This window comes from Globicephala melas, chromosome 4, assembly GCF_963455315.2.
Source record: "Globicephala melas chromosome 4, mGloMel1.2, whole genome shotgun sequence".
Lineage (NCBI taxonomy): Eukaryota > Metazoa > Chordata > Mammalia > Artiodactyla > Delphinidae > Globicephala > Globicephala melas.
In genome coordinates, this window is record NC_083317.1 from 131,077,530 (window position 1) to 131,103,600 (window position 26,071).

Genomic DNA, 26,071 nt, shown 5'->3' on the forward strand with positions numbered 1-26,071 from the left:
ATTTACCAAGGCTTGATTTGTGACCCAATATATGATCTGTCCTGGAGAATGTTCCATGAGCACTTGAGAAAAAAGTGTATTCTGTTGATTTTGGATGGAATGTCCTATAAATATCAATTAAGTCCATCTTGTTTAATGTATCCTTTAAACCTGTGTTTCCTTATTTATTTTCATTTTGGATGATCTGTCCATTGGTGAAAGTGGGGTGTTAAAGTCCCCTACTATGAATGTGTTACTGTCGACTTCCCCTTCTACGGCTGTTAGTATTTGCCTTATGTATTGAGGTGCTCCTATGTTAGGTGCATAGATACTTAAAATTGTTATATCTTCTTCTTGGATCGATCCCTTGATCATTGTGTAGTGTCCTTTGTCTCTTCTAATAGTCCTTATTTTAAAGTCTATTTTGTCTGATATGAGAATTGCTACTCCAGCTTTCTTTTGATTTCCATTTGCATGGAATATGTTTTTCCATCCCCTCACTTGCAGTCTGTATGTGTCTCTAGGTCTGAAGTGGGTCTCTTGTAGACAGCATATGTCTGGGTCTTGTTTTTGTATCCATTCAGCCAGTCTGTGTCTTTTGGTGGGAGCATTTAATCCATTTACATTTAAGGTAATTATCGATACGTATGTTCCTATTCCCATTTTCCTAATTGTTTGGGGTTTGTTATAGGTCTTTTCCTTCTCTTCTGTTTCTTGCCTAGAGAAGATCCTTTAGCATTTGTTGTAGAGCTGGTTTGGTGGTGCTGAACTCTCTCAGCTTTTGCTTGTCTGCAAAGGCTTTAAGTTCTCCATCAAATCTGAATGAGATCCTTGCTGGGTAGAGTAATCTTGGTTGCAGGTTTTTCTCCTTCATCACTTTAAATATATCCTGCCAGTCCCTTCTGGCTTGCAGAGTTTCTGCTGAAAGATCAGCTGTTAACCTTATGGGGATTTCCTTGTGTGCTATTTGTTGTTTTTCCTTTGCTGCTTTTAATATGTTTTCTTTGTATTTAACTTTTGACAGTTTGATTAATATGTGTCTTAACGTGTTTCTCCTTGGATTTATCCTGTATGGGACTCTCTGTGCTTGGCGGACTTGATTAACTATTTCCTTTCTCATATTAGGGAAGTTCTCAACTATAATGTCTTCAAATATTTTTTTAGTCCCTTTCATTTTCTCTTCTTCTTCTGGGACCCCTATAATTCGAATGTTGGTGCGTTTAATGTTGTCCCAGAGGTCTCTGAGATTGTCCTCAGTCCTTTTCATTCTTTTTTCTTTATTCTGCTCTACAGTAGTTATTTCCAGTATTCTGTCTTCCAGGTCCCTTTCTGTTCTTCTGCCTCAGTTATTCTGCTATTGATCCCTTCTAGAGTATTTTTAATTTCATTTATTGTGTTGTTCATTGTTGCTTGTTTCATCTTTATTTCTTCTAGGTCCTTGTTAAATGTTTCTTGCATTTTGTCTATTCTATTTCCAAGATTTTGGATCATCTTTACTACCATTATTCTGAATTCTTTTTCAGGTAGACTGCCTATTTCCTCTTCATTTGTTAGGTCTGGTGGGTTTTTATCTTGCTCCTTCATCTGCTGTGTGTTTTTCTGTCTTTTCATTTTGCTTATCTTACTGTGTTTGGGGTCTCCTTTTTGCAGGCTGCAGGTTCGTAGTTTCTGTTGTTTTTGGTGTCTGTCCCCTGTGGCTAAAGTTGGTTCAGTGGGTTGTGTAGGCTTCCTGGTGGAGGGGACTCATGCCTGTGTTCTGGTGAATGGGGCTGGATCTTTTTTTTCTGGTGGGCAGGTCCACGTCTGGTGGTGTGTTTTGGGGTGTCTGTGGACTTATGATTTTAGGCAGCCTCTCTGCTAATGGATGGGGTTGTGTTCCTGTCTTGCTAGTTGTTTGGCATAGGTTGTCCAGCACTGTAGCTTGCTGGTCGTTGAGTGAAGCTGGGTGTTGGTGTTGAGATGGAGATCTCTGGGAGATTTTCGCCATTTGATATTACGTGGAGCTGGGAGGTCTCTTGTGGACCAGTGTCCTGAAGTTGGCTCTCCCACCTCAGAGTCACATCACTGACTGCTGGCTTCAGCACCAAGAGTCTTTCATCGACACTGCTCAGAATAAAAGGGAGGAAAAGTAGAAAGAAAGAAAGGGAGGGAGGGAGGGAGGAAGGAAAGGATAGAGGAAAATAAAATAAGGTATAATAAAATAAAAAATTATTAAGAAAAAAAAATTTTTTTTAAGTAAAAAAAAAAAAGACGGTTGGATAGAACCCTAGGACAAATGGTGAAAGCAAAGCTATACAGACAAAATCTCACACAGAAGTGTACACATACTCACAAAAAGCGGAAAAGGGGAAAAAATAATATATCTTGCTCTCAAAGTCCACCTCCTCAATTTGGGATGATTCGTTGTCTCTTCAGGTGTTCCACAGATGCAGGGTACATCATGTTGATTGTGGAGATTTTATCCACTGCTCCTGAGGCTGCTGGGAGAGATTTCCCTTTCTCTTCTTTGTTTGCACAGCTCCTGGGGTTCAGGTTTGGATTTGGCCCTGCCTCTGCGTGTAGGTCGCCGGAGGGCATCTGTTCTTCGCTCAGACAGGACGGGGTTAAAGGAGCTGCTGATTCGGGGGCTCTGGCTCACTCAGGCCGGGGGGAGGGAGGGGCACGGAGTGCGTGGTGCGCCTGTGGCAGCAGTGGCCGGTGTGATGTTGCACCAGCCTGAGGCGCGCCGTGCATTCCCCCGGGGAAGTTGTCCCTGGGTCCCAGGACCCTGGCAGTGGCGGCCTGCACAGGCTCCCTGGAAGAGAGGTGTGGAGAGTGACCTGTTCTCGCACACAGGCTTCTTGGTGGTGGCAGCAGCAGCCTTAGCGTCTCATGCCCATCTCTGGGGTCCGCACTGTTAGCCGCTGCTCGCGCCGATCTCTGGAGCTCCTTAAGCAGTGCTCTTAATCCCCTCTCCTCCCGCACCAGGAAACAAAGAGGGAAGAAGAAGTCTCTTGCCTCTTTGGCAGGTCCAGACTTTTTCCCAGACTCCCTCCCGGCTAGCCGTGGTGCACGAACCCCGTCAGGCTGTGTGCACGCCTCCAGTCCTCTCCCTGCGCTCCGACCGAAGCCCGAGCCTCAGCTCCCAGCCCCGCCTGCCCCAGCGGGTGAGCAGACAAGCCTCTCGGGGTGATGAGCGCTGGTCGGCACCGATTCTCTGTGCGGTAATCTCTCCGCTTTGCCCTCCGGACCCCTGTGGCTGCTCTCGCCTCCGCGGCTCTGAAGCTCCCCCCACCCCGCCACCCGCAGTCTCCGCCCGCGAAGGGGCTTCTAGTGTGTGGAAACCTTTCCTCCTTCACGGCTCCCTCCCACTGGTGCAGGTCCCGTCCCTATTCTTTTGTCTGTGTTTATTCTTTTTTTTTTTTGCCCTACCCAGGTACGTGGGGACTTTCCTGCATTTTGGGAGGTCTGAGGTCTTCTGCCAGCGTTCAGTAGGTGTTCTGTAGGAGTTGTTCCACGTGTAGATGTATTTCTGATGTATCTGTGGGGAGGAAGGTGAACTCCATGTCTTACTCTTCCGCCATCTTCCTCCTCTCTCTGGGTATTGAGTTTTTAAAAATTGTGGTAAAATATGCCTAACATAAAATTTACCATTTTAACTATTTTTAGTTGTACAATTTAGTGGTACTATATTCACACTCTTGTGCCACCATCATTACCGTTCATGCCAGAACTTTTTTATCTTCCCAAACTGAAACATTATAGCCATTAAATAGTAACTCTGTCTTCCTCCCTCTGCCCAGTCCCTGGCAACCACCATTCTATTTTCTGTATCTGAATTTGACCATTCTAGGTAGCTCATATAAATGGACTCATACAGTATCTGTCCTTTTGTGTCTTATTTCACTTACCATAATGTCCTCAAGTTTCATCCATGTTTTAGCATGTGTCAGAATTTCATTCCTTATTTAAGTTGAATAATAGTTCATTGTATGTTGGAATTGTCTCTTCCTTTCTGTTGATGGACACTTGAGTTTTCTCTGTGGTTGGCTTTTGTAAATAATGGTGCTGTGAACGTCGCTGTACAGGTATCTGTTCAAGTCCCTGCTTTCATTTCTTTTAGATACAGTCCCAGAAGTGGAATTGATAAGTCATATGGTAATTCTATGTTTAATTTTTTGGGAAACCACCTTGCTGTTTTCCACAGTGGTGTACCACTTTACATTCTCACCAGCAATGCACAGGGGTTCCAGTTCCTCCACATCCTTACCAACATATTGTATTTTCTGCTTTTTTTTTTAATAAACATCATCCTAATGGGTATGAAGTGGTATCTCACTGGTGGTTTTGATTTGCATTTCCCTGATGATTAGTGACACTGAGCATCATTTCATGTTTTTATTAGCCATCTATAAATCTTCTTTGGAGAAATGTTTATTCAATTGGGTTGATTTTTTTGTTCCTGAGTAGTAGGAGTTCTTTATGTATTTTGAATATTGATCCCTTATCAGATATATGATTTGCATATATTTTCACCCATTCTTTGGGTAGCCTTTTCACCCTGTGTTCTTTGATGGACAAAAGTTTTAATTGTGATGAAGTCCAATTTATTGTTTTCTCATTGCCTGTGTTTTTGGTGTCATAATTAAGAAATCATTGCCAAATCTAATGCAATGATGCTTTTCTTGTATGTTTTCTTCTAAAAGTTTTGTAGTTTTTATTCTTTAGGGCTGTGATCTGGGTATTATGTACTTTTCCTCTGCTCATTAGAATTATATGGTTTTTTCTCCTTGGTGTGGTAAATTGCATTAGTAGATTTTACATTGTTAAATCAAGTTTAAATTCTTCTGGATATGATATATTCATCTTTTTTTTTTACTGTGTTCAGTTTACTAATATTTTATTTAGGATTTTATCTATTCGGTGTGATATTGGCCTATAATTTTCCTTTTCCTGTTGTCCTTGTTGGGTTTTGTTATTATTGATAAAATGGATTGGTGAGTTACTTTTTTTTTCTTTAATCTCAGTTTATGTACGATTTTTTTTTCTTTAATCTCAGTTTATGTACGATTCGAGTTCCCTTATACTTGAATGTGTGATGAAACTCATCTGTCTAACGGCCTGGTCTAATGGCCTGGCCTGATTTTATAGTACGGATTTATTTAATGGATATGAAACTATTTCATTGTTGTATTTTTTCCTGAATAAGTTTTGGTAAGCTATATTTTCTAGGAGATTTAAATACCAGTTTCATTAGTCTTTTTAACAAACCAAGTTTGATTTTTGTTTCATTAATTTATTGTCTTACTCTTTTTTTTCTTCTCTTTTTTCTTCTGATTTCTTAAGTTGCACAATTTGTTTTTTTTAGTCTTTTTATCTAAGTGTTTATGTCAGTAGATTTCTCTGAAAGTAGTAACTCAGTTATATTTCAAAAGATCTTCTATGTAGCATTTTTGTAATTGTTCAAGTCTAAATATTTTCTAATTTTATCATATCTTTGGTCTATGAGGTGTTTAGGAAGTGATTTTCATAAATGTTCTTCTGTGCCTCAGAAAAATAAAGTGTACTTGTCATCTCCTTTTGCAGGGTGGACTTGGTGGTGGTGGTGGTTGTTTGGGTTTTGGTCGACATTTTCACTGAAGGCATTTCCCTTTAGTGTTTCTGAGTGGTAAGGAGTACTCTGCCCCACGTCTAATTTGTGTGAGATCAAAGGCTTGACTCCTATCCCTCTATGTGATATCCTTAAATTCTAAGGGTATAGGTCACTGCCAAAATAGATGTTAATCGTTAGCTTTAGTAATCACTTAATGATCTGAATTCATGCTACTACTTCCTTTTTAGCCCTTGAGAATTTCTCTTGCTTTCTTGCAAACTCAGCTATGTATTTATAAGGATACCTTTAATACTTCATCCTGTATTTTAGGTGTTTTTAGTGAGTAGGTTTTGAATATCTAGCCTACCATATTTCTAGAAAGGAACTTTCAGTATTCATATTTTTTTATCCACACTGTTTCTCTTCATGGAGTACTGCAGAATTGACTTTTGTCAGACCACTTGCTTATGCTTTAGTAGTGTATCATATCAGATCATCCTAATTTTTTAGGATGTTCTAGTATAAAGAAGCCGCAGATTGACTGGAAGTAGTTTTATGCATTATCCTTCAACAAGGGTACTTGCTGGAGGCAGGCAGTTGGTTTCTCAAACCTTCCTTTCTAAAGCAGCTAGTAGTCTACTGACTTTGAAAGGATTTAGTGACAGTAAATCTCAGTGAATCCCCAAGCATCAAATTTAGAAGAATGTAATCAAGTATTTTCAGTTACCTCTTAAAACAAAATTACTTTTGATTTGAGAGAGCTTTTTCAATAATAGTCTTGTCAAAAAGCCTATTATTTGGTAGTCTATTGGGCTACTGAATGACATCTATTTGAGAAAGGGTTTTATTTCTAAAATAAATGGGAAGAACTACTGTAGAACATGTTAATTTATTCTGAGTCTTTAATAACTTCAGGGTTTTACTTATCATTTATAAAACTTAGTATTTCTAGTTTGTTTTTATAGTAGTCTAAAATTCCTCTGGGCTTCTTCCTTCTTCCTATCTCACCACCTATATATAGACATCAAACAAAGTTGTTTTTTTCCTCCTAGATGTGATTGTGAACAATTTTAATGGCAAAATATTTTGTTTTTACATTTTATATTAGAAATATCTATTTTTAAAACTACTTTCCAAAATGTTTTATAGTATCATGTCACCTTTATTTCCATCTAAGCTTATTCATCCTCATACATCTCTATAAATTATAAATATACTGTTATCCCTTATTCCTTATAATATGAAACTGAGGGTCATAGAGTCTCCTGACCTACTGATCAGTAATGCTCTAGACAAAACTGCTTCTTCAGAGTGTCAGTAAGAGCAATTTAAATACTTGTATTAAGTAGGAATTAAAGTATATATAAACAGTAATTAGTTTAAAAGTGAAAACGGTCGTGTCTATTGGAGATGAAGATAGAAATAAGAATATGGCACTATAACATAATGTTATGGACCCTGGAGTCAGACAGACTTCGGTTTATATCTCATTTCTGCCACCTAATAACTGTATGACTTTAGGTAAGTTACATAACCTCTTTAAGCCTGGTATTCTTCTTGAAGAAAGGGTATAGATACAGCAATAGAATGAGCCTAATAGTATCATGACCATTAATTACATGCATGTAAAGCACTTAGGCACAGTGCCTATATAAATAAATGTTAAGAATCCTTGAATACCTTCCAGGCTTGTTGGAATCCCATGAAGCAGGGCTTGGCAAACTGTTTTTGTAAAAGGCCAGACAGTAAATATTTTGGGCTTTACCAGCCACATTCTGCCTCTGTCACACATTCTATTTTGTTTTGTTTTGTTTTTGCAACCATTTAAAAATGTAAAAATGATAATACACAGGCCATGGGCCCACTTTGGCCCCTAGGCTGTAGTTTGCCTATCTCTGCTGTAAGGCATTACCCTTCAACACAGCACCACTAGAGTTTTCAAGAACATACTAAGTTTTTACCTCTTAAACTTTTAGCATTGATTTCATAATATTTATTGCATATTAGGGTATGCATTTTCTTTTTCTTTTTATACAGCAAGTCAGTAGAGCAACTGCTCCTAATCTCTTTATTTTTTTTTAATTTAATTTGATTTATTTTATCATACAGCAGGCTCTTATTAGTTATCCATTTTATACATATTGGTGTATACATGTCAATCCCAATCTCCCAATTCATCACACCACCCCACCTCCACCCCCTCCCCACCACTTTCCCCCCTTGGTGTCCATACGTTTGTTCACTGTATCTGTGTCTCATTTTCTGCCCTGCAAACCGGTTCATCAGTACCATTTTTCTAGATTCCACATATATGTGTTAATATACGATATTTGTTTTTCTGTTTCTGACTTACTTCACTCCATATGACAGTCTCTAGATCCATCCACATCTCTACAAATGACCCTGTTTCGTTCCTTCTTATGGCTGAGTAATATTCCATTGTATATATGTACCACATCTTCTTTATCCATTCATCTGTTGATGGGCATTTAGGTTGTTTCCATGTCCTGGCTATTGTAAATAGTGCTGCAATGAACACTGGGGTGCATGCGTCTTTTTGAATTATGGTTTCTCTGGGTGTATGCCCAGTAGTGGGACTGCTGGGTCATATGGTAATGCTATTCTTAGTTTTTTAAGGGCCCTCCATACTGTTCTCCATAGTGACTGCATAAATTTACATTCCCTCCAATAGTGCAAGAGGGTTCCCTTTTCTCCACACCCTCTCCAGCATTTGTTGTTTGTAGATTTTCTGATGATGCCCATTCTAACTGGTGTGAGGTGTGATACCTCACTAGTTTTGATTTGCATTTCTCTAATAATTAGTGATGTTGAGCAGCTTTTCATGTGCTTCTTGACCATCTATATGTCCTCTTTGGAGAAATGTCTATTTAGGTCTTCTGCCCATTTTTCGATTGGGTTGTTTTTTTTTTAATATTGAGCTGCATGAGCTGTTTATATATTTTGTAGATTAATCCTTTGTCCATTGATTCGTTTGCAAATATTTTCTCCCATTCTGAGGGTTGTCTTTTCATCTTGTTTGTAGTTTCCTTTGCGGTGCAAAAACTTAAGTTTCATTAGGTCCCATTTGTTTATTTTTGTTTTTATTTCCATTACTCTAGGAGGTGGATCAAAAAAGGCCTTGCTGTGATTTATGTCAAAGAATGTTCTTCCTATGTTTTCCTCCAAGAATTTTATAATGTCTGGTCTTACATTTAGGTCTCGAATCCATTTTGAGTTTATTTTTGTGTATGGTGTTAGGGAGTGTTCTAATTTCATTCTTTTACATGTAGCTGTCCAGTTCTCCGAGCACCACTTACTGAAGAGACTGTCGCCATTGTATATCCTTGCCTCCTTTGTCATAGATTAGTTGACCGTAGGTGTGTGGGTTTACATCTGTGCTTTCTATCCCGTTCCATTGATCTATGTTTCTGTTTTTGTGCCACTACCATATTGTCTTAATTACCGTAGCTTTGTAGTGTAGTCTGAAGTCAGGGAGCCTGATTCATCCAGCTCCGTTTTTTTCCCTCAAGACTGCTTTGGCTATTCAGGGTCTTTTGTGTCTCCATACAAATTTTAAGATTTATTTGTTCTAGTTCTATAAAAAATGCCATTGGTAATTTGATAGGGGTTGCATTGAATCTGTAGATTGCTTTGGGTAGTATAGTCATTTTCACAATATTGATTCTTCCAATCCAAGAACGTGGTATATGTCTCCATCTGTTTGTTTCATCTTTAATTTCTTTCATCAGTGTCTTATACTTTTCTGCATACAGGTCTTTTGTCTCCCTAGGTAGGCTTATTCCTAGGTATTTTATTCTTCTTGTTGCAGTGGTAAATGGGAGTGTTTCCTTATTTTCTCTTTCACATTTTTCATCATTAATGTATAGGAATGCAAGAGATTTATGTGCATTAATTTTGTAACGTGCAACATTACCAAATTCATTGATTAGCTCTAGTAGTTTTCTGGTGGCATCTTTAGGATTCTCTATGTATAGTATCATGTCATCTGCAAACAGTGACAGTTTTACTTCTTTTCCAATTTGTGTTTCTTTTATTTCTTTTTCTTCACTGACTGCCGTGGCTAGGACTTCCAAAACTATGTTGAATAATAGTGGTGAGAGTGGATATCCTTGTCTTGTTCCTGATCTTAGAGGAAATGCTTTCAGTTTTTCACCATTGAGAATGATGTTTGCTGTGGGTTTGTCGTATATGGCCTTTATTATGCTGAGGTACATTTCCTCTATGCCCACTTTCTAGAGAGTTTTTATCATAAATGGGTGTTGAATTTTGTCAAAAGCTTTTTCTGCATCTATTGAGATGATCATATGGTTTTTCTTCTTCAGTTTGTTAATGTGGTATATCAAATTGATTGATTTACATATATTGAAGAATCCTTGCATCCCTGGGATAAATCCCAGTTGATCATGGTGTATGATCCTTTTAATGTGTTGTTGGATTGTTTGCTAGTATTTTGTTGAGGACTTTTGCATCTATATTCATCAGTAATATTGGTCTGTAACTTTCTTTTTTTGTAGTATCTTTGTCTGTTTTGGTATCAGGATGATGGTGGCTTCATAGAATGAGTTTGGAAGTGTTCCTTCCTCTGCAATTTTTTGGAAGAGTTTGAGAAGGATGGGTGTTAGCTGTTCTCTAAATGTTTGATAGAATTCACCTGTGAAGCCATCTGGTCCTGGACTTTTGTTTGTTGGAAGATTTTTGTTGTTGTTATTGTTGTTGGAAGATTTTTAATCACAGTTTCAATTTCATTACTTGTGATTGGTCTGTTCATATTTTCGGTTTCTTCCTGATTCAGTCTTGGAAGGTCATACCTTTCTAAGAATATGTCCGTTTCTTCCAGGTTGTCCATTTTATTGGCATAGAGTTACTTGTAGTAGTCTCTTAGGGTGCTTTGTATTTCTGCAGTGTCTGTTGTAACATCTCCTTTTTCATTTCCAATTTTATTGATTTGAGTCCTCTCCCACTTTTCTTGATGAGTCTGGCTAATGGTTTATCAATTATGTTTATCTTCTCAAAGAAGCAGATTTTAGTTTTATTGATCTTTGCTATTGTTTTCTTTGTTTCTGTTTCATTTATTTCTGCTCTGATCTTTATGATTTCTTTCCTTCTGCTAACTTTGGGTTTTGTTTGTTCTTCTTTCTCTAGTTGTTTTAGGTGTAAGGTTAGATTGTTTATTTGAGATGTTTGGTTCTTTTTGAGGTACAATTCTATTGCTATAAAGTTCCCTCTTAGAACTGCTTTTGCTGCATCCCATAGGATTTGGATTGTCATGTTTTTATTGTCATTTGTTTCTAGGTATTTTTTAATGTCCTCTTTGATTTCTTCAGTGATCTTTTGGTCATTTAGTAACGTATTGTTTAGCCTCCATGTGTTTGTGGTTTTTACGTTTTTTTTCTCTGTAATTGATTTCTAATCTCATAGTGTTGTGGTTGGAAAAGGTGCTTGATACTATTTCAGTTTTCTTAACTTTACTGAGGCTTGGTTTGTGACCCAAGATGTGATCTATCATGGAGAATCTTCTGTGTGCACTTGAGAAGAAACTGTAATCTGCTGGTTTTGGATGGAGTGTCCTATAAATATATCTGGTGTATTGTGTCATTTAAAGCTTGTTTTTCCTTATTAATTTTCTGTTTGGATGATCAGTCCATTGGTGTAAGTGAGGTGTTAAAGTCCCCCACTGTTATTATTTTTATTAATTAATTAATTTATTTTTGGCACATTGGGTCTTCGTTGCTGTGCGTGGGCTTTCTCTAGTTGCGGGGAGCGGGCTACTCTTCATTGCGGTGCACAGGCTTCTCATTGCAGTGGCTTCTTTTGTTGCAGAGCATGGGCTCTAGGTGCACAGGCTTCGGTACTTGTGGCACATGGGCTCAGTAGTTGTGGCTCACGGGCTCTAGATAGCAGGCTCAGTAGTTGTGACGCACTGGCTTACTTACTCCGCGGCATGTGGGATCTTCCTGGACCAGAGCTCAAACCCATGTTCCCTGCATTGGCAGGCGGATTCTTAACCACTGCACCACTAGGGAAGTCCCCCCACTATTATTGTGTTACTGTCGATTTCCTCTTTTATAGCTGTTAGCAGTTGCCTTACGTATTGAGGTGCTCCTATGTTGGGTGCATATATATTTATAATTGTTATATCTTCTTTTTGGATTGATTCCTTGATCATTATGTAGTGTCCTTCCTTGTCTCTTGTAACATTTTTTGTTTTAAAGTCTATTTTATCAGATATGAGTATTGCTACTCCAGCTTTCTTTTGATTTCCATTTGCATGGAATATCATTTTCCATCCCTTCACTTCCAGTCTGTATGTGTCCCTAGGTCTCAAGTGGGTCTCCTGTAGACAGCATATATATGGGTCTTGTTTTTGTATCCATTCAGCGAGCCTGTGTCTTTTGCTTGGAGCATTTAATCCATTCACGTTTAAGGGAATTATCTATATGTATGTTCCTGTTACCATTTTCTTAGTTGTTTTGGGTTTGTTTTTGTAGGTCCTTTTTTCTCTTGTGTTTCCCACTTAGAGAAGTTCCTTTAGCATTTGTTGTAGAGCTGGTTTGGTGGAGCTGAATTCTCTTTGCTTTTGCTTGTCTGTAAAGCTTTTGATTTCTCCATGGAATCTGAATGAGATCCTTGCCGGGTAGAGTAATCTTGGTTTTAAGTTCTTCCCTTTCATCACTTTAAATATGTCATGCCACTCCCTTCTGGCTTTTAGAGTTTCTGCTGAGAAATCAACTTTTAACCTTATTTGAGTTCCCTTGTATGTTGTCGTTTTTCCCTTGTTGCTTTCTATAATTTTTCTTTGTCTTTAATTTTTGCCAATTTGCTTACTGTGTGTCTCGGCGTGTTTCTCCTTGGGTTTATCCTGTATGGGAGTCTCTGTGCTTCCTGGACTTGCGTGGCAACTTCCTTTCCCATGTTAGGGAAGTTTTTGACTATAATCTCTTCAAATATTTTCTCGGGTCCTTTTTCTCTCTCTTCTCCTTCTGGGACCCCTATAATGCGAATGTTGCGTTTAATGTTGTCCCAGAGGTCTCTTAGTCTGTCTTCATTTCTTTTCATTCTTTTTTCTTTATTCTGTTCCACAGCACTGAATTCCACCATTCTGTCTTCCAGGTCACTTATCCATTCTTCTACCTCAGTTATTCTGCTGTTGATTCCTTCCAGTGTATTTTTCATTTCAGTTATTGTATTGTTCATCTCTGTTTGTTTGTTCTTTAATTCTCCTAGGTCTTTGTTAAACATTTCTTGCATCTTTTCAATCTTTGCCTCCATCCTTTTTCCAAGGTCCTGGGTCGTCTTCACTATCATTATTCTAAATTGTTTTTCTGGAAGGTTGCCTATCTCTACTTCATTTAGTTGTTTTTCTGGGGTTTTATCTTGTTCCTTCATCTGGTACATTGCCCTCTGCCTTTTTTGTGTGTTTGTTTGTTTGTTTGTTTTTGTTTTGCGGTATGTGGACCTCTCACTGTTGTGGCCTCTCCCGTTGCGGAGCACAGGCTCCGGACGCACAGGCTCAGCGGCCATGGCTCATGGGCCCAGCTGCTCCACGGCATGTGGGATCTTCCCGGACCGGGGAATGGACCCGTGTCCCCTGCATCGGCAGGCGGACTCTCAACCACTGCGCCACCAGGGAAGCCCCCTCTGCCTTTTTGTCTTGTCTGTCTTTCTGTGAATGTGGTTTTAGTTCCACAGGCTGCAGGACTGTAGTTCTTCTTGCTTCTGCTGTCTGCCCTCTCCTAATCCCTTTATTTTTAAACCAGGACTTTTCCAGTGTCTAACATCCTGCTAGTGTTGGAAGGTCTCCTGCAGAGGCAGGGGGTAGCTGTGTCTCACCGTGAGGACTAGGACACTGGCAGCAGCTGCATTTTCATTATTGACATTTATATTTTAAAATATCTATGTTTTTTTTCTTCTACTACCCATTTATAAGCCAACTTTATCCTGAAATGAAATTGTTGAGACTGTTGGGTCCTTGATCAGTTGTTTTCTTAAGAATCGGTATAGAAGTTAAATAGCTCCAATTTCATTATAAAACTTTATAGAAATTTTTGAAAGGGAAATAACCATAATTCTCTTATTATTGCATTTATTCAGTTATTTCCATGTGATGGGCTTGACCACTTAGGCCTGTTGCTTCCATTTTTTCCTTAATGATATTTTTTTAATTCTGTTGTGAATTATCTGAACCAGTTTCGGAACTCAAACAGGCCCATGGAGTTATTGGAGCTTCATAATTTTCAACTAATTAGAGTTTTCTAGTACACTAGTAATACTTAGAATAGTAACATGATTGCTGTTGTCCTAGGATAGTAATACTGATAACACTCCTGGGAACCCAGAGGATGGGATGGTTCATATTCTTTCTTCATTGTATACTTATAAAGCCTTAGTTTTATATGTGTGGTCACAGTTCTCAGGTTCCATGTTACCTTAATATCCTTACTAGGAAATAAACTTTATAAAATAAAATACCTGTTAGAAAACATTTCTTTTTCTGTTCCAGTTGAAGTTGCGCAGTCTGAAGTTGGACCCTTTAATGATTCTGCTCATGTGGAGCCCCTTATTGATTCTACTCATATTTCTCTGCAAGAAGAAAACCAGTCTTCCGTCAGTCATTGCCTCCCTGATGCTTCTACAGTTACTGAAGAAGGTTTATTTAGCCAAAAGAGTTTTCTTATTTTAGGTTTTAGTAATGAAAATGAATTTAATATTGCAACTATCATAAGAGAAAATGCTGGAAAAATTGTGTCACTTCAGAGCAGAGTTGTTGCTGATTATGCTGTGGTTCCTCTGCTGGGGTGTGAAGTACAGGCAACTGTGGGAGAAGTTGTTACAAATACATGGCTGGTAAGAAAACACTGTAGCAGTTGAAATATAGTATTGAAGGATGTCTGAAACTAGGAGTACACATTTATTTCTTAGGCAGTTCAGTTTCAGTAAATTGGTATTTGGGTTTGAGCACTGTCTGGATTTTGCTTTTAACAATGGAAAGTGTAAATAATAAACTATGCAAGCTTCTTGGTCCTAATCCTGGTAGAATAGAGGGGCCACACCAGCAGTGTTCCTTCTTAGGAAGTTACTCCAGGTCATCTCATATTATTTCAATTTTCCTAGTTTTCTTACTACCAAAACATGACATACACTTTTGTATTATTCCATCTTGTTGGCTTATCACTAATAATTTCATCATTGATTTATTTTTCAACTTTCAAAGAGAAAAAGTGATAATACATTGGAAGAAATTAAGTTTTAAGCAAAATTCAAAGATGACAAATCTGACTGATTTTAACATCCTATATAACGGATTGGTGTGTATGTATTTCTTTAATGTTATAATTTTAAATGTGTTGAGAATGAGCATATATACACATTTATATGAAAGTAAAATTGGTTTTCATCTAAACTAAAATTACTGTTACTGTAACTGAACCAGTGTTAACCACTAGTCGCTTATTTCAGGTTGATGTTATTGTTTCTCTTGTTTTTGAAAGGTAACTTGTATAGACTATCAGACTTTAACTGATCCAAAGTCAAATCCTCTCTTCACACCAGTCCCAGTAATGGCAGGAATGACTCCTTTAGAGGATTGTGTTCTTTCATTCAGCCAGTGTGCAGGAGCTGAAAAAGATTCGTTGACATTCTTAGCAAATTGCCTTGGAGCAAGGTATGTAGTATTTTTAGTGTACCTGCTGTCTTGGTGTACTTTTTATTTGTTTTGACTTATAGAAGAGCATTCAAATTAGGATTTCACTGGGTGTCTTTATAATATTTATGAGGAGTGTGTTGCATATCTATGTGATGGCTCAAAGTGGGAGAGGGAGAATGCTGTTAGACGGATGCCTGGCAAATGTTAAGGCTCCAGGTGTTAATGCTTACCTACCAGGAAAGGGAATATTTAAAGCTGATACATGGGTCGTTATTGAGTGTTGCTTATCTAAGCATTATTTATTCCCTTCCATATGCCATCTGGATGATTTATTCTTTTTCAGTGTACATTAATTGTTTTTCTGCAGTGCAAATGTTAAGCAGAAATAATGAATACTTTGGGAGAAAGAAAATGAATTTTAAAGTTCCAAAATCCAGATTAGCCCAACCTGTAAGTGAACTTTAATGGTGGCTGTTCAAAAAGGAAGTAGAAAACTCATTATATAAATAAATATAAATGAACTAAACTTTACATTAAAGGAAAAGTTCTTTTAGATTATATCATTAAGCAGCGCTTAAAATGCTTTTAAACAAGAGACACTTCTAAACCTAAATGATTCAGAACATTTGGGGAAAAAAAAAGATGGGCAAAGATATATCAAAAGAAAAGAGAGTGTTGCAGTTTTAACGTCAGACAAGTTTGGATTCAAATCAAAAGGCATTAAACAGGAAAAAGAAGAGCACTGTAAATAAAGAGTGCTGTTTACACTGAAGGTAAAAAATATGTATATACCAAATAGAGCATGACTACCATTCATAGAACAAAAACAGCAGGAAATTCAATGAGGAATCAGCAGAAACATTAATTGTAAGAGACTTTAATTCCCACCTTTTACCTCATGACAGGTCAAATGGAAAACAAGAAAGGATACAGATTTAAACAGCATAGTTAGCTATCCACTCTAAAACAGTGACCATACCATTTCAAGCACCTGTGGAACACTCATAAACGTTGCCTGTATAGAAATTGGCCACAAAGAAAACCTCAGTAAGTTCCCTGAAGTAGAAAGAGTGGAGACCATATTCTGTAATCATAGTACAAAAAAAAAAAACCCAAAATTAGAAATGAGTAGGAGAAATAGAAGATGAAAAGACTTTATCAACTCAGCATTTTAGAACTTTTTAGTAACTCTTGGTTCAAAGAGGAATTCAAAACCACTTTTAAGCCTAGAAATCATTATCAACCTGATAGTAACAAGCAACACCAGTGCCCACATTGTGACCTTAAAATACCACTTCCCACTAAAAGAAACTAAAGCTTAAAGAAATGATCAGTTCTAGGTCTGGGGCAGAAAAGATACCAGTGAGTCTGGAACATTTTGTCAGAACAGAGAGCAAGTATTGATATATTATTGAAGACTAGTAGGAAGGGTTGTGTCAAAAGGACCTCCACTGGCTAAAGACAGGAAAAGTTGTCACTAGAGATAATAATAGCAGTGGATCCAGACACATCAAATAATGTTTAAATCATAACTTCATAATGGCACCAAACAAACTAAGCTAATTGGTCATGTTTGAAGGATGCTAGGAAACCAACTCATTATTTTGAAAGCTGGTAAATAAAGAGAAAGGATCAAAGTATTTATCCTGCCTTTCCTATACAGTCTGTATCAGAGTACCATAATAATGGATAAGACAATTTCCCTTTATAGAAGTATTCCAACAAATAAGTGAAAAAGGAATGATAAGATTGTGACTCCTAATAAATGAAAGATTCTAGGCATTGAAAACCAACAGTTAATCACATACTAAAGAGAAAACCAGACATATGCTTCCTTGTGAAGAATACATCACCACCTTGAAGTAGTCTTAGCAAAATAATGAAACCTCAATCTAATAAAACCTAGATTCAACTACTGAATTATAGGAAATACAGGAGAATAACATGTTCTACTACAGCACAGCAATACAATCAGCAAAATCCAGACTCTGAAGTAGCTCTACATTATAGTGTCTTCAACAAGGGGGCAAGGAAAGAAGAGGGAACCTGCAAGCTAAAAGACATAAAAAATTAAATGTAGTGTTTAAAGATGCACTATGTGATAAAACAAAAGAAAAGTAAGGAAGTGATGATCATAAATATCCAAATAGTGGCTACTGTTAGCAAGGGAGGGAAGGGGGTTAGTAACTGAGAAGAGGCACGTTGGAGAGGTTCTGGAGTGACTGGTAAGATTCTGTCTTCTGACGTGGGTGGTTGATATAAGGGTTTTCATCTTATGATAATTCATTAAATTGTATATTTCCTTTTTTGCTGTGTTGTGTACTTGGATTATACCAAACAGTAAGCTTTTGGAAAAAACTGAAATTGTAACAAATAACAATAACAAAATATGGCAACAGACTAAAGTGGTGCTCACAGAAAAATTCAGCAAAGTGGTTATGTAGAATATTAATATACAGAAGTCACTGACCTTCATATGTACAACCAGTTAGAAGAGCTAATGAAAACAAAGGTCTCTTACTAAATCTGGAATAAGAGATAAAACACCTAGCAACATGATGTGGAATCTAAAAGAACAAAACAAAGGAACAAACAAAATAGTCACCAGAGGGGAAGGTGAAGAGGGATTAACAGGTACAGAATTCCAGTTATAAAGTTAAAACGTCATGGGGATGTAATATTCAGCATAAGGAAAAAAGTAATACTGTACTAGCTTTGTATGTTGACAGATGGCTTCTATACTTTTGGTGTTGATCATTTGTAATGCATTTAAATGTCGAGTCACTACGTAGTACACCTGAAACTAATACAATATTGTATGTCAACTATACTTCGATTTTTAAAAAAATTTTAAAGGGAAACTTGGAAGAGCTACAGAAACTTGTAAAATGCTATTGAGGGAAATAAATAAGACTTAAACAGTATGAAAGATGTATCTGTTCTTGGACAGGAAGACTAAACGTTTTAAAGAAATTTTTTAGAGAGGGCAATAAGCAAACTAATTCTTAAATTCAAAGAAAATATTAGCAAGCAGGAAAGTCATAAAAATTCTGAAATAGAATAGTTATTTAAATATATTTTGTAAACCTCACTAGATAAAACAGTGTGTCTGTAAGTAGCAGAAAGTTCAGTGAACAGGCAGAAAGTCTAGAAATAGACCTAAACACAAACAGGAATTTGGTATATGATAAAAGTGATATTTCAACTTATTGAGGAAGAGATGGTTTATTTAATAAATATGATTCAGTAAAGTTGGAGCAACATCTCATCCCAAAATAAGTACCAAATTAATTGATCAGTGGGTTAAATGTGAAAAATGAATCCGTGAAAGTACTAGGAAAAATGTGGAATATTAAAAACATCTTAAAAGTGGGGATCTAGACTTAAAACCCAGAAGTCCTAAAAGAAAAGACAATTCTGTTTATATCTCATATTCTGTTTTTGCCCCCATATTTCCTTTAATATTCTGTGATCATGAGGAAGGCGTTTAATTTCTCTGCATCTTTTCTCAGGTCGTATTTTTACAATAATTTGTAAAATATTTGTATTTCACAAATATTGAGAGGATCGAATGAAATATGTGAAAATACTTGGAGAAGTTGTAGTGGGCTAAAAGATATAATGTGTTATTCATACTCTTCCTTTGCTCCCGTAGTTGTTCCATGCTGCCTTCTTTTGGGAGGAAAGACAAGGTGGATGGGTGATGACTAATTAAATAGATGGTTTTTCTGGTTATTTCTTGTAAGTCTAGTTTAATTTGCTTATGTTTTTATAAAAAGTTTAATTTCATTCTAGAGTAAGCACTTGTAAGGGGATTAGCTTAATTTAAGAAATAGAGCCAACTTTTAATCTGTGAGTATTTTCATATATTCAGAACTCTAACAAAACCATTGTATTAGAAACTTCATTCTTACTTTGCTGGCTAATTGTGCATATGACATTTGCTTTTCTTTAAATGTAACTTTCAGTGTTCAAGAATTCTTCGTTCGCAAATCCAATGCAAAGAAAGGCATGTTTGCCAGTACACATCTTGTATTGAAAGAACCAAGTGGTTCTAAATATGAAGCTGCCAAGAAGTGGAATTTACCAGCGGTCACTATAGCTTGGCTGTTGGAGACTGCTAGATTGGGAAAGAGAGCAAATGAAAGCCATTTTCTGATCAAAAATTCACCTAAAGAAGGTTCATACTTCTGTTTCGTCCTTTTATGTATATATTTTTACAATTTGATGGTTTCTGGGATATGAATGTGCTAAAACTTATTTTTAGGACAGGGCATTAAAATTTCTCCCTTTCATGTGAGCCACTCTTGGGCACTCATTATTGGGGGTGTGGGGCCAAATAAATATGCGTTCATAGCACAAATGTTTAATTTGTATCTGTACTATCAAGTGTAGGCACTATCTGAAAGCTACAGGGTACAGAACAATATAGGAGCATTCTAGGGTCTCAGTGTTTGAAGTCTAATGAGCTTAGATCCCATTTACTGTTCCTTCAGTGGCTCATACTGACACATCTTGTGAGTAAAGTGCTCTCTATTCCTCATCTTTGGGCTTTTGCATGTTATCTCTTGCCTGCTTCATGCTAGCCTGTTTCTCCTTATCTTTCAGTTCTCGACTTGGATATCACTTTCCCTGGAAAGCCTTCCTTGACTCACCAAGTATGGCCTTTGTCTTGCCATAACACCCTGGCCTTTTGTAGCTCTCATCCCACTGTTACCGTTGTAGTTTACTTTCATGTTTCCCCGCTCAACCATAAGCTCTGAAAAGGCAAGGAGTACATGTGTCTTGTGCATTATATATTTTCATTGTCTAGATTGGGCCTGGCACGGAGCAGCCGTCTAATAAGTGTATTTGTTAAATGTTGAAAAAAAGGTAGGAGGCAGGGTGGGAGGACACAGTAGCCTCTCTTGTAAGATGATGGCATCCCTGGGCAAACCAGGGAAGCTTCTCAAAGCTATTACTTACTACTTTTTTTTTTTTTTTTTTTGCGGTACGCGGGCCTCTCACTATTGTGGCCTCTCCCATTGTGGAGCACAGGCTCCGGATGCGCAGGCTCAGCGGCCGTGGCTCACGGGCCCAGCCGCTCCGCGGCATGTGGGATCTTCCCGGACCAAGGCACGAACCCGTGTCCCCCGCATCGGCAGGCGGGCTCTCAACCACTGCGCCACCAGGGAAGCCCATACTTACTACTTTATTTAGACAACCTGGAAATTTTACAATGCAGGCAAAGTAATATTAAAACTTCATTAAGCACTTTCCAAAAACCTGACCGTAGTTGTTAACTCTGAGTGCATGTAATTGGGATTACTCTGCCATTGACTAAGATGACATTATTTATATAATTTTGGGCAAAATATGAGGTTTATTGAGAATATTTCAAGTTACAACAAGATGAAACAGGAAATCTAATTTCATTAATTATTTCTTTCAGTTGATGTACTTGTCTAACTCAACACATTTTAGTATATTGTCTGGTTTGTTTCTTTGAAAGTAGGTATATAACTTTGTGGTTTGAAGTATACTTGAGAATTCACATGAAAACTCACAATAAGATGTAAAAACATCACTTCTTGTGTGCCTCTTTAGACACAAAAGACATTAGTGGCTCACATTTGTTTCTTTTCATTTTAAATCTCTAGAACAAAGTCTGGAAACTGAGACAACAAACGGGGTGAATCTAAATCCAGATACTCCAGAGCATCCTGTCACAGACCTGGAAACTCACAGAAAAACAGCCGTTACACCTTTAGATATGAACCGCTTTCAGAGTAAAGCTTTCCATGCAGTGATCTCACAGCACTCCGGACAGGCTTCAGTCTCCCCTGCAGCAGGACAACCACTTCAGAAGGAGCCCTCATTATGCCTGGATACACCATCAAAGTTTCTGTCCAAGGACAAACTCTTCAAGCCTTCCTTTGATGTGAAGGTAAGGCTTATAGAAAGTGGTGCTGGACATAACAGTTTCATAGCTTATAAAGTAAAGCACCAAGTTCTCCATCACCTCTGAAGTTTGTAGTAGTAACTTCCAGAAGTGTTGGCAAATAGATGCATAGTATTGAATCCCTACATATATCCAGGTTTGAGGTAACAGCTAGAGATATATACGGTGTGAAATCAGGACATCTGGATTCAAGTCCTATATCTGCCATGAACGGTATGACTCACAGATCATTTAATGTATCTGAGCATTAGTTCCTTTTGTACAAAGAGCATAGTATCACTTACTCTGAAAACTTACAGGTTTATCATAAGGATTAAGTGTAATTGTGTGATGAAATAGTTTCATAAACTGTAAAATAACATAAACACATTGCTACTTACGTTTTGATTCTAGGTGTACACCCGGTGCTCTTTCTGAAAATGTCTGTTATCACTTTACTTTTCAATCATTTCCCTTAAAAAGATGAGTTAAGTGTGCATCTTTCTTTGATCTTCTGAGCACTGGAGTATGGCTCCCCTTCTGAAAAATTCATTCACAAATCAAGGGCTAATTCAAGCTTCTCAAATGGTTTCCTTTCATTCCCCAAAGATAATTTCTTCACTGTTCCTTTAGTAGTTTTTGGCCTTTCAAATGGCTATTCAAACCATGTGTTTTTTTTATCCATGACTTTGCAAAATTATTGTACGGTTTGTCTATTGAGGTTTTACTCATAGAGTTTAATAATTTTTACTAGTATGTTTTGGAGCAGACTTAAAGTTTACAGATTGTTCATCTTTAGAAAATAAATATAAATTGATACCCGGGACAGTTTTCTCCAAGCTAAATCTTTGATCAAATTTCTTCTGAAGTAACATTTTGTGCTGTGATTAACACTGTTCCTTGTGCCTTAAGAAGTAGAGGAAAACCACTGGTTTGGGAACTGCAAGATCTAGAGTCAGGCCTCTGCTTTTCCTCTTGCAGCCTTTTAAGGCGAGTCAACCTCTTTGGGTTTCATTATCCCCGTCTGTAAAATCATGGAGCATATCTAGATGATTTCCAGGGTCTCAAAGCTCATAGACTCTTTGAATAGTAAATGAAATAATATTAGGAGACAAGAAGATAGTAGAAATATTTCTAGTCATTGAGACCATTCTTCTACCTTGCAGTGAAAAGCTGATGGTTCTGAAATAGAAATAGTCTCAGTGAAGGTACAAAACACATTTAAAGGTTTCATTGTTTAGTCATAGTGTATTTAGCAGTGTCTCTCTCTCTCTGTCTTTTGTGATATATAAAATAGTTCTTCATCTTATAATCAGTGGTTCTTCAAATTGATGTAATATGGTATTTTGAATTTTTTCTCTGAAAACAGAAGGGCCCATGATTCCATATGGGTCACAAAATTGAACATACATTAGCCCTCACAATAAAAAGCGCCCCTTATTTAACTTAATTTTTAATTGACACACATCCAGAAAAGTACAACAAATGTGCTGATAAATGAAACATTGGTGTTAACAGTTGGGAAGACACAATACATATTCAGAAAGAGATCATTGCCAATTCTATAGAATCTTCCTCAAGTCCCCCCTTCCCATCACTTCTTCCTCCTTCCTCCCCAAAGGTAATACTCCTGACTTCTACCACTAGCTTTGTTATGCTTGTTTTTCACTTTTAAATAGGTGGAATCATAACATGTATTATGAGTCTGTCTATTTTTGTTCAACCTTCATTTAGAAGATTTGTCCATGTTGCTATCTCTATAATTCATTGATTTTATTACTGTGTAATAATCCAGTATATGGATATATCACAATTTACATATTCAGTCTACTGTTGATGGGCATTTAGGTGGTTACTAGTTTTTTGCTCTTACAAATAGGACTACTATGAACATTCTTGTGCATGTCTCTTGGAATATGTATACATGCTTTGCTTTTTGGTATATACCTAGAAGTGAAATCGCTGGGTCATCTTTCACCTTCAGTAGAGACTGACAGGCTGTCCAAATGGTTGTACCAGTTTATACTTCCACCAATAGTGTATTGAGCACCCAGTTTCCCCATCCTTGCCAAAGAAGTATTATAAGTTTTTTTTTTTTAATATTATACTTGGAAATAATTCCTAACTTACAAGAAGTTGCAAAATAAAAATAGTATAAGGAATACTCATATAACCTTTTACTCAGATATGTAGAGTTTTCATTAATTTCCAGATGGAAGGATTTTGTTTGTTTCATTTTTAATTTCTAGTTTTATTGCATTGTGATCAGACTTTTGTTTGTAATATTTCTACTTCACAGAACTTACTGATCTTTTCTTTGTACCCTGATATATGAGCAGTTTTTGAGAACATTCTTTGATTTTTGAGAACATTCTTTGATAAGATATATTCTTTATCAGGGTTTTCTCTCTATAGATAAAAGTCTGACATATTGATTATATTGTTTAGATCTTTTATATCCTTTACTATTTTTTGTTCATTTAACTCTTCTTATACTAAGTGGTATTTTCAAGTTTCCTAATATTGGTGTGTTTTTAATTTCTCCCTGCATCTGATGTGGTTTTTGTTTTGAATAGATAATTGCAGTATTACTTAGTGCATAGATATTCGTAACTGTTATGTAAGTAGGAATGTGTCCTTTGTCTCATTTAATGCTTTTGGCTTGAAGTGTACTTTGGTATCAGGATTTCAATCGCTTCTCTCTTACTGTTTTCATTTCCCTTATAAATCTGTGCATTCCTTCATTTTTAGCCTTTTTGGATTGCTGTGTTTTAAGTAGGTCTCCTGTATACAGCATAGAGTTGGGTTTGCTTTTTGAGCCATTTTGAAAATGTTTCAGTTAGGCAGGTTAAGCACATTCACATTTAATATGACTTATATTGTATTTGGTCTCATTTCTGTCATATATTATATTGTAATTGCTTTGTGATTATGTTTTATATATTTTTATTATATGTTTCTTCACTTATTGTGTCCTCTTTGTGTTTTTTTTTTTCCTTTTGGTATTTAGGAAAGTGTTTGTTTTAGCCTCATGGTTTCTTATAGTGTTCTTAATCCCCCTTCTTAACCTTTTATATGACAGTTTTAAATTATGTCTAGATCCCCTGCTTACTGCTTCTATTGCAGTCAATGATCTTATCCTGTTTCCACCTTTTCTCTCTTCCACTATTTTTAGTTACATTTGTCTACTTTGTCAGAAAATAAAATGTTTATATATTCTTCAACCCATGGCCCTCACCCTTGTTTTAATCTTAACTCTGCATTTAAATATATGAAATGCTCACTGTCTGTCCTTTGTGAAGCTTCCCTGTCCTCTTTTGGTAGGAATGAAGTTCTGCACCTTTAAAACTTTTACTAAGGCCTTGATTCTTCAACAAATTGTTCAGATGTACTATTCTTGGTTTGCTTTTTTTTTTTTTCCCTTGAGTTTCCTGAAAATGCTGGTCCACTGCTACCTTGCCTTTTTTTTTTTTTTTTTTTTTTTTTTTTTTTTGCGGTATGCGGACCTCTCACTGTTGTGGCCTCTCCCGTTGTGGAGCACAGGCTCCGGACGCACAGGCTCGGCAGCCATGGCTCACGGGCCCAGCCGCTCCGCAGCATGTGGGATCTTCCCAGACCGGGGCACGAACCCATGTCCCCTGCGTCGGCAGGCGGACTCTCAACCACTGCGCCACCAGGGAAGCCCTACCTTGCTTTTATGTATGTTGTTTTTGAAAATTGTAATGCCAATCTAATTATGTTGTCTTTGTAAATTATTTCCTTTTGCCTGAAAGCCATGTGGATTTTTCTTTTATTTTTAAAGTCTAATAGTTTTACAAGGATATGTGTAGATATTGATCATTCTCAATCAATTTTCCCTAATACATGGTGAGTTTTTAAATGTTTAGAATTTGGCTTCTCTGAATTTTGGTCTGAGATTAGAAAAATGGAGCTGCCAGTCAACTGAGTTGAATAGAATGCTTTGGGATTGGAGCCTAAAGATCAAGAGCTCGTGTTTTGGACACATAAAGTTTGAGATGCCTGTTAGACATCCAAGTACTTTGTCAGATAGGCAGTTACACATAAAGCCTGGAGTTTGAGGAATGGTGAGTGGTCTGGGCTAGAGAAAGAAATTTGGAGATCCGAGTTTGTAGGTAATATTTAAAGCCATATAAGAAGAGATGCCAAGAGAGCAGAAGAAAAGAGAAAAGGTCTAAGGAACACCCATAGGGGCTCACATTTAGAGAAGGAAACAGCAAAGGAGACTGAGAGGAGCCACCAGTGAGGGAAGAGAAAGCCTAGAGATTGTCTTAGAGACTAAGTAAGAAAGTATTGAGGAAGGAGTAGTTCACTATGTCAGATGCTGCTGAAAGATCAACAAAGGTGAGAATAGAAAGTTGACCACGGGATTTGGCATTGTGGACGCTGGTGATCTTAACAATAAGGGTTATTGTGACATTGTGGAGGTGGAAGCAAGTGGGTTCCTACAGGAATGTGGGAAGAGTTCGGGACATTGACTATAAACTATGCGTTTGAGGAGTCTTACTGTAAAGGGGAATCAAGAAATGGGGTGCTAGCTGTAGGGCAAAGTATGATCAAAAGAAGGTTGTTTTGTTTTTATAATGGAAGAAATAACTATGCCAATGTGATGGATCAGTAGAGATCCAGTTGATGGTGCAGATGAGAGGGGAGAATTAGTGAGAGGAGTTGGGATCTAATGTTTAAGGGGGGGAAAGTACCAGAAGGAAAGCAGTGCTCATGGCATAGGTTCAGAAGGCGGGTAGACATGGTGTGGGAGCTCTGATTTCTTTTGTATATGAAGAATTCTTTTAAATGCTGCAGAGAAATTTAAAAAAAAAAACAAAAAAAAAACTTTTGCAAATAGAAAGCCTTACCATGTTCTCAAAAAAAAGATTAAACATCCTAAAGATCTAAAAAGATAATATAGATCCTATTA

General features: G+C 37.2%; 1 protein-coding gene across 5 annotated transcripts in view; it reads left to right on the forward strand.

The window, feature by feature from the left end:
- TOPBP1 (DNA topoisomerase II binding protein 1) overlaps positions 1-26,071 on the forward strand; it is a 77,361-nt gene that overhangs the window by 23,594 nt on the left and 27,696 nt on the right. For all 5 annotated transcript variants that reach the window (XM_030873457.2, XM_060298598.1, XM_060298597.1 and 2 more), the window contains 4 exons: positions 14,073-14,416; positions 15,061-15,233; positions 19,184-19,395; positions 20,855-21,141. In XM_030873457.2, coding sequence (XP_030729317.2) covers positions 14,073-14,416; positions 15,061-15,233; positions 19,184-19,395; positions 20,855-21,141 — 1,016 coding nt within the window. The remainder of the gene's footprint in view (positions 1-14,072; positions 14,417-15,060; positions 15,234-19,183; positions 19,396-20,854; positions 21,142-26,071) is intronic.